The 13,877-nt window shown below is 29.2% G+C and overlaps 1 protein-coding gene across 8 annotated transcripts; it reads left to right on the plus strand.

Annotated features, from left to right (window-relative positions):
* Window positions 1-695: 695 nt before the first annotated feature.
* On the plus strand, window positions 696-12,547 carry LOC105341597 (calponin homology domain-containing protein DDB_G0272472). Of its 8 annotated transcripts, none has more exons than XM_066076519.1 (26): window positions 696-826; window positions 991-1,109; window positions 1,222-1,266; window positions 1,524-1,586; window positions 1,753-1,815; window positions 2,580-2,633; window positions 3,131-3,184; window positions 4,016-4,069; window positions 4,303-4,338; window positions 4,515-4,571; window positions 5,075-5,128; window positions 5,422-5,475; window positions 5,673-5,708; window positions 5,891-5,947; window positions 6,380-6,433; window positions 6,564-6,599; window positions 6,759-6,815; window positions 7,270-7,323; window positions 7,507-7,542; window positions 9,163-9,231; window positions 9,326-9,379; window positions 9,492-9,566; window positions 10,050-10,251; window positions 11,085-11,174; window positions 11,377-11,457; window positions 11,565-12,544. In XM_066076519.1, the coding sequence occupies exons 2-26, from the start codon at window positions 1,024-1,026 to the stop codon at window positions 11,826-11,828; spliced, it is 1,785 nt and encodes a 594-aa protein (XP_065932591.1). In that variant the 5' UTR covers window positions 696-826; window positions 991-1,023; the 3' UTR covers window positions 11,829-12,544. The 8 variants fall into 8 exon arrangements, with proteins under 8 accessions (XP_065932591.1, XP_065932594.1, XP_065932590.1 ...); XM_066076518.1 differs by having other exon boundaries at window positions 698-833; XM_066076522.1 differs by lacking the exon at window positions 7,270-7,323 and having other exon boundaries at window positions 697-833; window positions 11,565-12,547.
* The last annotated feature ends 1,330 nt before the right edge of the window (window positions 12,548-13,877 follow it).

Consider the following 13,877-nt stretch of genomic DNA (forward strand, 5'->3'; position numbering starts at 1 on the left):
ACCCCGTTAATTTGCTATACAAGTAATTATATATTAAAAAAAAAGAGAGATACCTAATATTTTGATATCAAAAATATCAGTATAACGATATTGATATTTCCGCCAAAATTTTCAATTTTACATATAAATTATATACAGAAACTTGTACAAGTACTTTAGATCACATACTTTCACACTTTGAGCAATTCATATCTCTCTTCGAACATTTGCCCCTTCAATATTTACACAGAGAATCAAACTGTAACGGTATTTCCCAGCAATAAACAAGACAATCACTTAACCCAGATTTCTTTAATGATGTAATATTTTGAGACTATGTAATATAATATGATAAAATAAATATAACAAAATTGTATAATATCAAGTCATAAAATACATTCATACATTATAACGATAGAATTATCTTTAAATACATTTCCATTGAAATATACACATGTGAAAAATATAGTTTTATTTATGAAGATAACCCGATGGACACAGACATCCTTTATGCAGCTTATCAGCTTGTTTTGACAACCTGTAGGCACTTTTAAATTATAAATATATCCCTTTACATGTTATTAGCACTGTTTAACTCTTAAATATTTGTCGCTCTTTTACATTGCCGTTGCAAATTGAATATTTATTACCTGTACACCCAGGTGGAGTATTAAAATTAGAAATACCTTTAAACCTAAAAATAGATTATTTAAATGACTGACGTGTGGACAAGTTTCGGCCTGATCTTGACGGTACACGATTTCTACTTTCATTTTAGTGTTTATCATCGTATTCCCGGAAGGTAATGTTGTCATGGAATTTATAAACAACTTGGAAGTAAAATAAGGTAAAATGTGAGTACAGATATAATAAAACGTGATCTTAAATGTTTAGTGAGTTAATCGCTGCTTAAAATGACTCCATATTAGGTCGTTCATCCTCTGTCAAGATCGTTGGACCAGGAACGTACACTGAGTATAAACAACAATAACAATTTAATATGTGTTTTAGCTCCTAGGGTATACAAAAGTAAGTACTTCATCCATGCCGCCTAAGAATACGAAAAAGAATTCAGCCAAATCGGCAATTCCAAAATCGAAGACACCAGGTCCAGAATTACAACCGAAGGAGTATGTATCTAATTATTTTGCTATACATCGTCTTCTTTCTTTCGAACTCATGAGTGAACAAAAAAATCAGTTCCTTACCTTGGAATAAAATAAAACTGTTAATCTTTTACAGAGAAAATGAATTCCTCAACGGGTTATACGAAGGCCAGCTCCGGAAGTAAGTTGTTCTAAAAGACCTACGTAGCTGGTATCGCAATAGAAAAGACTTAACAATTTATGTACACTAAAAAATTTACAACAGATTCTGATACTACAATACGTAGACGAATCAAGGCATTATTGCAATGTAAATGACAAAAGATAGAGAGCTTTGAATCTTATTTTAATTCTGAGGACATATTGAGCCATGGAATAATCTTTTATATTTCATTAATATAGCAAAATTTTCTTTATAGTTTATTCTTTGCTTTTTAGAGCTAAAGAAGAAACAAATAATCTAGAGACTCTTTTACAGAAAAAAGACGTTCAACTAGATAGGTAATGAAAGAATATTATTAACCATAAGACTTAGTATTTGTGCATTTTATTTTCTTAATGTTAATTAAAACAAAGCATAAACACCCATTAATGCTGTTCCTTTTGATAAGGATAACTTATAACAAATGCAAGTAAATCCTAATGTTGTTCATTCATGTAAGCACAGGTCTGCAGCTGAAATTGAATTATTGAAGAAAGAATTGACAAAGCAGCAGAGAACTTCACAAGGGTAAAAGAATATAAAACCATGTGTAATTTTGCAGACACATACCGTCCTTTTTTGAAATAGTGTGTGTATGGGGGTAGTAGAGGGTATTCCATTCTAATATCTTGACAAACAAATACAATAAATTATCGAATCCTTAAAACCTAAATTCTTGTGAGGGTTGGCATCTCATCATCTCATATCTTTTTCCTTTTCCACTCAGTTCCAATAATATACTCAAGTAAATATGACGGTTCATGAGGTACACCTTTATGTTTACAATTGGTGATAAATTGTCAAAGGTACAATGGAAAATATAGAAAAGGGGTATAAAAAGGTAAAAATATGCAAAGAAGACATACTGATTCATAGCCCAGTATGAAACCATTCAAGAATAAATACTGACATATAACAGAAAAAACTTTCAATTTAACCGTAAAGCTTATAAGGTAGAGTACAACATTTTAAATTTTAAACTTGCCACAAAGACCATTTCACCAGACAGTATTAAACGGCTGTTTAAAAGCCCCAACAGTTTTCTCTTCATACTCTTAACTAAGATTATTGATAAAAAAAATTGAGGTGTAGCTATTTGTGCTGACGAAATTGCGTGATAAACATCATCATACTTTACAGCTAGCCCCTAATATTTCTGTATCTTTTATTGGATTGATAAAAAAAAAATAATCAATCACTATATTATATTCTATAACATATACCGAGTTCCTCATCATTTTCACACTCATTAATACATCTCAGCTAATGAAACATACCATTAATCTCAACAGCAACAGTTCCCAGGACAAGAATCTTGCAGAACAACTAGAGAATGAACGAAAAAAGTAAGATTTTACATTGACCGAGCTTTAATAAGTGAGCAAACAGTGTCATTTCGACAGCATCAAAAATCAAAATCGTAATTATTTAATTGCTACTTTTCGGAACATTCAATTGCGTTATGTGAAAATTAATTAAGAATTTTATTTCATAAGATTAAATTATTGGTAAGTGCTTTATATTTGAGGGATTGCATCATTTTGCATGTGTTTTGGAATACAGATTTCATGTCATGTAGGCAAACTATAAAACGAATGCCTGTTTGATTTTGAAATTATTAAAATCGTGTATCCAAAATTGGTGCATTGAGTAGAGATTTTAATTCATAGAGTTATTGTTTTAAATGTCATAATGTTAATATTTTTACATGTATAATTTGATATTGACCATTTACAGGTATAAATGTTGTAAAATTATGAGTTTAAATGCTGTAATTACTTTAGATTTGTTTTGTTTTTATGCTAATGATTAGAATATAATAGATTGTCTTTGTTAATCGCAGGTTTGAAGATGAAATTGGAAAAATAAAAGAGAAATACGAAAAAGAACTAAAGGGGTAGTCGCTTTTATTCATTAATCTTAAAGTACATTATATTTGATGCATGGTGTTTAGTATAAATTTATTTTACTTTTTTCCTTTAACACAACAACAAATTATCACAAAGAAAATGCAACTGTCTCTATCGAGAACATAGATATTAATACTTCCCGAAAGGATAATCATCAATATAACTTGTCATTAGCAGACCTTCTTTTTAGAAGTTAATCAAAATGACTGCGAAATTCCGACATCGTCAGTAAAACTCTTTCGTGATTGAATGGTTGTCATTTAAGATACAGTAAACAACGCTTTTAACGAAGTAACAAGGACAAGCGATTTAACTTATGTATTAACGTTATTCGTTATATCCGTTAGCTACACAATGTATTTAAATCCACGGAAAATTTAAATATATACATCATAATCGTCAATTCGTCATAAGCGAGTTTGTTTTAAACGTAATTTACTGTAATTATCATGAGATATAATTTTTGTATAATATTGTGATTACGACAAACAGAATATTCCTACCTTGCTTTATGTGTAAATCATGATAATTGTTAGAGAGACATGCTAAAAGTAGAGAAATCAATGTAATTAAACAAATGCTTATTGGATATTTGAAATTCTTATGATTATGCATTGATATGAAAAAACGTAGATTTTAAATGATAAGCAGAGTTCTTGTTTATAACATTTACTAATTATAGTTGGTATTGCTAAGCATGTTGTTAACTTCTAATTGAAACTCTGAAATACATGTAATTATAAACAATTATATTTATTGTGTAGTTAAGTTTTTATAATTTGAAAATGAAGAAATTTTCATGTTGATTATACATACAGGAGTAAAGATGAAATTGAAAAATTAAAGAAGGACCACGAAAACGAAATAAAGAGGTAGATATTTATTATTTGTATAATTATACATATATATATAGTCAATTAATTGTTGTTTTTTTCATAGTGTTTTGCATTGATTGTAAAGTATGCATTATCTTGTCCTGTTTTATTTTTTGTTTTTTTTTAAATTTTACTATGTGCCTTGTTCTTTCTTTGTTGTCAATTTCACTATGTATTTTATGTCAAATAAGAACCAATTCAACTCAAATTAATTTTCATATATGTTTCAGGCTGACTGCTGGCACGGAAAAAGCCAGAAATCAGAGGTAAGATGACTCTAAAACATAGCATTAATCTTTCTATTGAAAACACGTATTAATGTTTAAAACCATAAGTAAATTGTTGGAACTGAAATATTAGGTATTATTTGTCACCATTTTTTTTTTAGAATTAAGATTGAAATGTCTCTTTAATTTGTTACATGTTTCTTCTTGATTTAAAGCAAGGAAAATCCTGAGGTGGAGAAACTTAAAGAACAACTAGAGAAAGAACGGATAAGGCATGTTGATAATCTCTGTTATAATTTGATTTTGAGTTCCAAATTAATACATGTAATGACTTAGGTGAAACAGCAACAGCCATGATACGCATAGCATCTCAAATGTATCATACTTATAATTAAAGAAATATTCTTAGTAAGCTTTAAAAATTCCAATGAAAAAAAAATAAATAAAAAATCCAATGAATGATGTTATTTTTTTTTTTTTATATAAAAGTACTGTTATAAAAAAATAAATTACAACGTTATTTATGAAACTGTAAAGAGTATAAGTTCGGAGATATAAAAAGTGGAAAGGGGGAGAAACCTAATCATACAATTCTTAAAAAAACTAAGAAGAGTTTGTGTTTAGTAACATTTACTCCTAACGTTGGTATTGACCAAGCACGTTGGTACGATCTGATTAAAATTCTGAAATATTAATGTTTAATAGGTATACAATAGTCCTTAGTATTCTAATTGTAATGATTTGAATATGATAAATAATTCTGTGTTGATCATAGGAATAAAGATGAAATCGAAAAATTAAAGAAGGACCACGAAAATGATATTAAGAGGTACTTGTAGCTATTTGAATAATTGTAAAGAATCATTTAATCAAGAAAATTAAATGCATAATTATTTTATAAATCAATGAATATTGTAACTATCTTCTATTATTCATTTACCGGTATTTAAAAAACCAAGAAGGGTTTGTGTATATCACATTTCTTGTAATATTTGGTATTGACCATTCACGTTATTAAATTCTGACTAAAAATCAGAAATACATGTAGTTTTTCAATATTATTGTTTTCTATACTCTAATTTCAATGATTTGAATATGACAAATATTTTGTGCTGATCGTAGGACTAAAGATGAAATAGAGAAACTAAAGAAGGATTACGAAAATGAAATAAAGAGGTAATCATTTTTCATTTGTATAAATGTAAAGAATCATTACACAGAAAAATTAAATTGATTGATTTTTTGGGGTTATATTTTGCATTGATTTTTGAAACATGTATTTTTCTTGTTCAGGTTTATTTTTGTCGATATCATTATTGTCTTAAGTCAAATAAAAACCAGTTTAACATATCAGTTTTTCAAATATATTTCAGGTTAACCACTGAAGTGGAAAATTCAAGAAATCAGAGGTAAGATAACTTGGAAACACCGCAATATTTATATTTATTAAATATATCAATTAAATTCCTATGTAAAGCATTTGGAAATGAAAAATGAAAACGTTAATTTATTGTTCGTCACATTTTTTTTACCAATTGAGATTAAAACGTTCTTCTCTTTAATTAATTACATGTTTCTTCTTGATTTAAAGCACGGAAAATCCTGAGGCGGAGAAACTTAAAGAACAACTAGAGAAAGTACAGAAAAGGTAAGTTAATAAACTTTGTTACAAGTTCCTTATTGATGATGTTTTAAGAATATGAAATGACAGCAATGATATACGTAACATCTAAAATGAACCTGACTTATAATTTACAGAAAATAAATACGTTTTGCAAATTCAAATTAAAGGGAGCATAAGCAAAAAATCCATGCATAATTATTTCATGATCGCAACCATTATGCAACAGTTGGATTCAAACTTCCATTTAAAAACTTTAAAGATTTATAAGAATTAATTTTCAAAGAAGAGAAAAAGGGGAGAGTCCGTACAACATGAAAGATGAGTTACTGATTATAAAAATTTGATATTCAATAATCCCTGTCGTTAATTTCTGATAAAATACTGAGACGACTGATTAGTATCAATATTTTGTATATTCTTAAATGAATATGAAAGATACTTTTGTGTTGTAAAAAGGACCGAAGATGAAATTGAAAAAATAAAGAAGGACCACGAAAAGGAAATAAAGAGGTAGCCATTTTTTGCTTATTTAATAGTTCAGTTTTATCAATACATTACATTAATTCTTTTGTCAATTTTACTATGTTCTTTTTGTCATATTAGAACAAGATCAACTAAATTAATTCTAATATGTTTTCAGGCTGACCACCGACACGGAGAAGTCGAGAAATCAAAGGTTACATAACAGATTATCACTCCTGATTTTGAATAAAAATGTTTTAATCAAATGTCAAATTATTGTAAGAAAAGTTATGTATAATTTGTCACAATTTTTGTTAGAAAGTGAGGTTGGTTATAATCTTCAATTCGTAGAATGTTATTTTTTATATAAAAGCACGGACAATTCTGAGGTAAAGGCGCTTAAAGAACAACTAGATAATGAACGGAAAAAGTAAGTTAATAAACGTGATTACAAGTTATTAATTTATGGCGCCTTAAGTATAACAGCAATGCTTCATGCTTATATGTATCGGGACTATTATTGCCAAACATAATAAAAATTCCAATTTAAAAACTATTAAGTAATCATTATATGCAGGACTATGGTTACGCAAAATAGATCCATTATAACTTTTATTATGGTCATCTAATCAATTAACAAATGTACATAAAAGTTTTGAAACTTTAAAAAAAGGTTATCTAATAAACGATAAAGAAATGTGAAAAGGACAAAATTCTTTTTAAAAAAAATGTCAATAAAAAGAGCTGGTTATGTTTAAAATATTGACCTGTAACATTTGATATAATAGAGCAACCAATAGTCATTATGATTTAAATAATTGGTTTAGTTCAGGCTAAATATGAAGAACTTGAATATGATAGATAATTACATGTTTTTAACTCAGATCTGTAGATGAAATTGAGAAAAAGAACAAGAGCCATGAAGAAGAAATAAAGAGGTAACAGTAGAGCACTTCACATAAAATGATGCTTCTGAAGTTTATCTGTATGAATAGTGTTTATCAGACTATAAAAATGATTCTGTTCGATTTATCTTTTTAAGGTTATGATAAGCCATATGTCATATAGATATTATAGATTCAATCCACTAAGATACCTTTCTTTTTTATATATAATTTTAGGCTATCCTCAGAATTGGAAACATTGAAAAAACAGAGGTGAGACAGTATCAAAATCTTGACCGACTGACTAGTTCACTTAGCGTTGTATAGCTTTTCCTTATGTAGTTTGTCTTATTAAATACAGTATCGGTAATCCTGGCAGTGCTTATTTATGGATTTTATAAACTGGCAATATGAGGGTTGTTCGTAAATTTTTGAGACAACACAAATATCTCTCTTTCTAAGTGGCGAATTTTAATGAAAATTGGCATAAACATTGAGGCAACCTAACCGAATAATTTAGCAAAGAAATAATACAAAATAATTAAGACTTTGTTTAGTTGTTTTGTTTTGTTACTAACTTTTGTTTGTAATACGAAGAGAGTACTTAATATTTACCAAGCAATTACAATCTGACTGACACGGTTTATTGAATTTTGACATCAACACAGCACAGCGAATATACATAAAATTGGTGTGACTTCCGGAAAAAAAAAATTTTTGCCCAAAAAATTGGTTAAATAAAAACTATACGATTGAAAAGAGTCAAAAGCTTCATTTAATTGGGGTTTATTTACTGATTGTTTAACTAGAATTAAAACAACGGAACTAAATACCAAGCACTTTTTTTTCACACAAACTGATTTTAACAGTTCTGAGATATATACAGAATGAATGGAAGAGAAGTTTCACAGTAAGCTTACTTTTCGGCAGAAATAACTCGATATAAAAAAAAATGAAGAATGGAAAATATTATACAATTATTTAATGCTTGAGCAGTCGATAGACCCGAATATTTTTCCCGAGGTGCAGGGAATCCCTTTGATTAGGTAATACATGTAACTGTTGCCATTTTAAAATAAAAAGAGAAGAAGAAAAATGAAGAATAGTTCGTGTTTCCGTTCGTTTGTAAGGTGTTTATAACATATATGACTAAGAGAAAACGTTAAAATGACGTTGCGATGATTTTGTGGTTGCGCCGGGTAGGCATGTTTGTTAGCTTACCAGGAAGGAACAAATGATGTCATTAACTTCAAGATTTTTGCGTTAATAAAAGACATCCTGATTTATGTTCTGGTGAAATTGCAATGATTTATCTTTTTTCTTAAGGGAGTAAGAGTAATGTCTCAATACTCGAAGAGTGCATTTAAACCCAAGCGGCTATTATAGTTATATCGCAAAGAATATGGGCAATACTAGTTTTGAAAGGTGTGAATATTGCAAAGGGCAGAGATGTACTTTCAAATATATCTCAGAAACATACAAAACTGTGTTCGTCACTTATCAAAATTAATATAATAACCAGGTAAAAGTGGTGTTTGGAGCCTTGAATATACCTGAACATAAGCGGCTTAATTTAGATAATGATATTCGAGATATACAGATGTTTAAAAAGATTTATCTATAGAAAACACCTGAGTCGGGCAACATGCTTCGACAGAAGCAACATTTCAGGATGTCCCTTGTAATAGACGTCGATACACATGTATTTTATTGTACTTTTGTCTTTCTTTCTTTGTGATGTATGATAGAGCGTATATTTTTTGCAAATGTTGTGATTTGTTAATATAAATTATTACTCACAGTTTCTTTGATAAGCAATGAAAGTGTTTCGATAATTGTATTTCATTGTCAGACTTGTCATTAGAATTGTATTTCGGGTCATTTTTTATATAGTGGGAATGCTCTCCAAAGTTTAGAAAAGAAATACGAGGAAGAAAAAAGTCGTGCAGAACAATTGGCGAAGTATGTATATGTATATTATACACACAACCTTTATTATGAAAGAAATATAAATGTGTTAATAACAAAACGTAAGCCATCTTCATATTTATTACAGCGAAAACAAAGAATTGCAGGAAGACATTGAAAACAGGAAAGAACAGTCAAAAAAGTAGGTGATTTCACAATTCATTGTAACGTGAGAGAAAAAAGACCAAGTGATAAATATACTGTTTAAAATCATTAAAGAAGGGCAGTTTTTAACAAAAAAATCTTATTTATAGTAAGAAACAGCCGAAGAATTTACCTGCTGGAGATATTGCATCGTTGAGACAGGAAAATGAAACTTTAAAAAATAGGTAAGATAATTAAATATTGTTTAGTTGACTTTCAGGAGTATAGTTTAAAACAAATGCTCACTTACATGTATTTTTAATTCTAATGTGAACAAATATTTAAGAAAACAAGCAATCACAATCAATGTCATATAAATACATGCAATCATTGCGTTCAATTTAGTGTAAACTTTTTTCACTCGCGACGATTTTACCATTTGCAATTAAACAATGATTATTTGGTACAAAACAACTGATATAACCTAAAATTGCAATAAGCATTTATAAAAAAATCATAAGCAAATACGAAAGAAATAAACTTATGAGAGAACCGGATTGCAGCATATAATAATCCAAAGCCAAATTCAAATTTGAGTAACACTTTGTAAATTAAAACCACAAAAATGATGTATAATTATCCCAGGGTCCTTTGATTGAGTTAACTTAATGCAACTTCAATGTATGAAGCATGGATAGCTTTATACCATGACTTTCTTTTTTGTGTAGACTCAGTCAGTTGGCAGGTGCCAAATTAACTGAAGGAAATCCTAATATTGCCGACTTGAGTGACAAAAACCGTCCTACAAATCTGGCAGAACATTTCTCAGAACTTTATGACAATGAGTGGACGGATGCATTAGAAGAATTGACCGACACGGAAAGTAAATCTGAGGAAGAAGGAATTAAAATTCTTTTCGATATAGTTAAGGTAATGATTTTGAGCCTTTCTTGATGTATATCATTTTGATAAATAGAGGGTTTTAAAATCAATAAATTGATTTTGTAGTACCTATTGTACAAATGATTTTGATTTACATTTATCAAATTGAAATCGCAAAGTGTCCCATACCACCTCAAGTACCCAAAGAATTGTGTTTTAGTTTATCAAGGCAATATTTTTCTTTTATTAAATTGAAAGTGTTCTCAGATAGTATATCTGTTTAAGTTTCCCGCGTCAGATAAAATTTATTCCTAACATTAAAACACTCAGACTGGAGAGGGCTAGCATCCATTTTTAAAGGGGACACAAAATTGCATTAAGAGAGGTGTGCAATTTAGATTCTGCTGTGGTATGGTCCTTAAGCATCTAAAACTTACAAAACCCACCTTCCAATAATTGCATTTTAAAAATCGTTTCGCATTACTTTTTAGGCAACAATAATTTTACAGTTTAATTAAAATATATTCTGTTATATTTTTTGAACCCCGTATGTCGTGTTTGATCCTATAAAGTAAAAATCTTTGAATCCTTAGAAATTGTTTTGTTGCTTCTGCAGTTATCACCATTAATTAAATGTCATTAGACAAAACTTATAATATTCAAATTGCACAAAATTTTTTCATGAATCCAAATCGAGTTTTCCTAACAACCCTCATTAAGTTCAAATTTATGTATTAAATAAATAAAAATTGAGAAAAATAAACTTTGAAAAATTTGTTTTAAACAATTCCTAAATATAACGTACACATACATCTACAAATGAAATTTTTTTTAATATAATTGTAAAACCTTACATGATCATAATTTTGATTATTTCACAGGATGCCTATGCATTTTCTAGCAAGCAGGCGACATTTTTCTATGACTCTGTGTCAAAAGGAATGGAAGGTTTTGGGCTGGAAAACCATAATGTTAGTTATTCAAAACTATTTAAATGGATATTTCTCCTTAATATTTTGAAGATTGATAAAACAGTTCATCATGAATAAAGTAAAATTTGTTTGACAATTTTCCTGCAATTGTTAAAAAATTAACTTTTCATTTTAAAGTAAATTTATTTTAAGATAAAGACAGCAGTTGTAGATTATCTCAATCGAATAAGCATAATTTTAGAAATGGCCACATGGATTATCCAAGCAGGTCAAGGACCACAGGAAATCAATTTCAGTTTTAGTTGCAGGGACTCTAGGCCAGGTATGTATAAGCGATGATTACAATGATATGTTCATTCAATCTTCAGACTGCATTTATGCGAAAAGGAAATAAAAAATTGAACGACATAAATTTTAATGTTATCACAGGCATTCTTGAAAAATCAGAAAAAGAAATATGGCAAAGCAACGGCAAAATACGCAGAAGCATGTGCGACATTGTGTTTGTATATGTGTGTGCAGGACCCTGCAGTGTATATCGACTCCGATGTGCCTAAAGGGAAATTTGACAAAGATAAGTACAGGGCATACACGAAGTCTGGTGCCGAATACGCTTTCCTTGTTTGGCCCCCACTCTTCCTTCATAAAGAGGGACCAATGCTTGGAAAAGGAATAGCTCAAGGATCCAAATAACAGTAAATGCACAACAAAGAAGTATCCATCGTGTATCGTTGACACATACATTGATTTTGATCAATTGTAACACTCCCATTGAATATGCTGTTATCATATAAATTTTTTCTTGTTGAAGCATAAAAAAGTTATTTTAATTTTAAGCTTGTTTCTTATAGCGACTTTGCACTTGATCATGGACAACTCCTCGAAGTGCAATTCATGGCTTTACAAAATTCAAAGTCAAGTGAGCATAAATCCAAATATCTGATGTAAAAAATCACAATGCATGACATATAAGAAATTTAAGATATGTTACGTACTAGTATATACTTTGCATGTAGAAGAACATTTGAGAAATGCAGGGAAGAGTCAGGTAGATTAAAAAAAAATTCTTCTAAAACTACATTTCATAAATTCAAACATTTAGTTTAGCAGATTGTTTAACATTCGCTTATTGATTGTATTTAGTAATGAAGTTGTTAAGGTCTATAACCGTACTTTGTAATATTTTAGTCTTATGACTATCTAGACGTTGCTATTTGCTATTTAAAGGAATCATAAAAACAACAAAGAAAATGAATTCATGTATTAAAAATACATTTTTTTCCCAAAAATTTTATATTGAGTACATGCCAATATTTTTTAAAAAATATCTTGGTTATAATCTACATTTGCGTCTGACAGAGTTTAGAAAAGATTGATTTGCATTAAAATGTGCTCATTATGTTTTTCTACTGTCACATACAGATAAACACGGATATTGACTACAACCAAAAAGTCAATAATAAAAAATAATTTATTAAAACTAAAAAAAAGTCAATATTAAAAAAAAATGCAAACTCTCACACTGTTGGTTATTTCAATTGAAAATAATGAACAAAGTTTTCTCTGAAACGTTTGATTGTTTATCTCAAGTATGAAACAATTTTTACACTGAAGTAATTTAAGACCGTTTTTCTATTCAAAACCAAAAACGTTTAATATTGCTACAATACCTGCCTTTAAATTAAGAATTTTAAAGTTGACTATTGCCCATAGTTGTCTTGCATAAAATAAATCTAATGTACGACAATCTGCCGAACACTTTCAATATGGTATTTTCTCTGCAACAGACAGACAACCAAAACTATCATGGTGTTATATTTGGTATACCTGTTCTCTCTGTCTTGGACTCTCGAGCTGAGAAATGTTAAATGGATTGTTACATCCACAGAGCAATTTATTCTTTAATTCACAAAAAACCCCAACAAACTACTAAAACATTCAAGTCAACACTTTTATGCCCCTTCCTAATAAAGTACATTTAATTGTACACAAAGATTGCTTAACTGTTGGTATGACAACAAATATGACATTTTATTTTTAATTTACATAATTATTTATTAAATGAGTAACACTTTACACAACACAGAATGTACATCAACAATTAACATAATATAAAAAAGAAAAATAATTGTAATAACCCAAATTAAAGTAAAAGGGAAAATCCTGCATATACCCTACCAAAAAAAGATTATAGCGGGCAAACTGGTGACCTGGTGTTGAGCGCTAGCACCGAAAATCCCATATCGGACTTGAAGAATTGTCAATTAAATACCCTATTTCCAAGAGATTGTAACTAGTTGTTAGAACAAAATATACTTCGTGAACCGCTGGACTAAGCATCCATTCATGTGTGAACAAAATGAGTGGGTACCAAGACTGAACAACTTCAGTGTCTCCAATCTAGAACAACCACTATTTACAAATATCTACACATGTAGAATTGTTTTTATACGAACCAACACCCTCTGTCTTTGATTTTTAGAGGAATGGGGTCATTTAGTAATACAAAATGAAAACTTTCTAATCATACTCCTTCAAACCTAACACATACATTGATATGATACCCTCACATACAGCAGTTATTCTATTACTATTTGACATGTATTATTGGATAATAAAAAGTGAGCCTAAAATATTTAGAATACTAGTAACCTGGTCATCTCGTCTGAAAGATGAGTTTCATCATAACGGAACAAAATAATCACATGAATAAATAGAATGTCGTTTGAAATAACTTCTACC

Source organism: Magallana gigas, chromosome 2 (genome assembly GCF_963853765.1).
Source record: "Magallana gigas chromosome 2, xbMagGiga1.1, whole genome shotgun sequence".
In the NCBI taxonomy this organism is placed as follows: Eukaryota; Metazoa; Mollusca; class Bivalvia; order Ostreida; family Ostreidae; genus Magallana; species Magallana gigas.

Excerpts from the sequence above, each read along its gene's own strand:
- LOC105341597 (XM_066076519.1), top strand. The coding sequence starts at position 1,024 with ATGCCGCCTAAGAATACGAAAAAGAATTCAGCCAAATCGGCAATTCCA. Across the intron at positions 6,434-6,563 it reads CACGAAAAGGAAATAAAGAG|GCTGACCACCGACACGGAGA; the intron begins GTAGCCATTTTT and ends ATATGTTTTCAG. Across the intron at positions 9,380-9,491 it reads AGGAAAGAACAGTCAAAAAA|TAAGAAACAGCCGAAGAATT; the intron begins GTAGGTGATTTC and ends TCTTATTTATAG.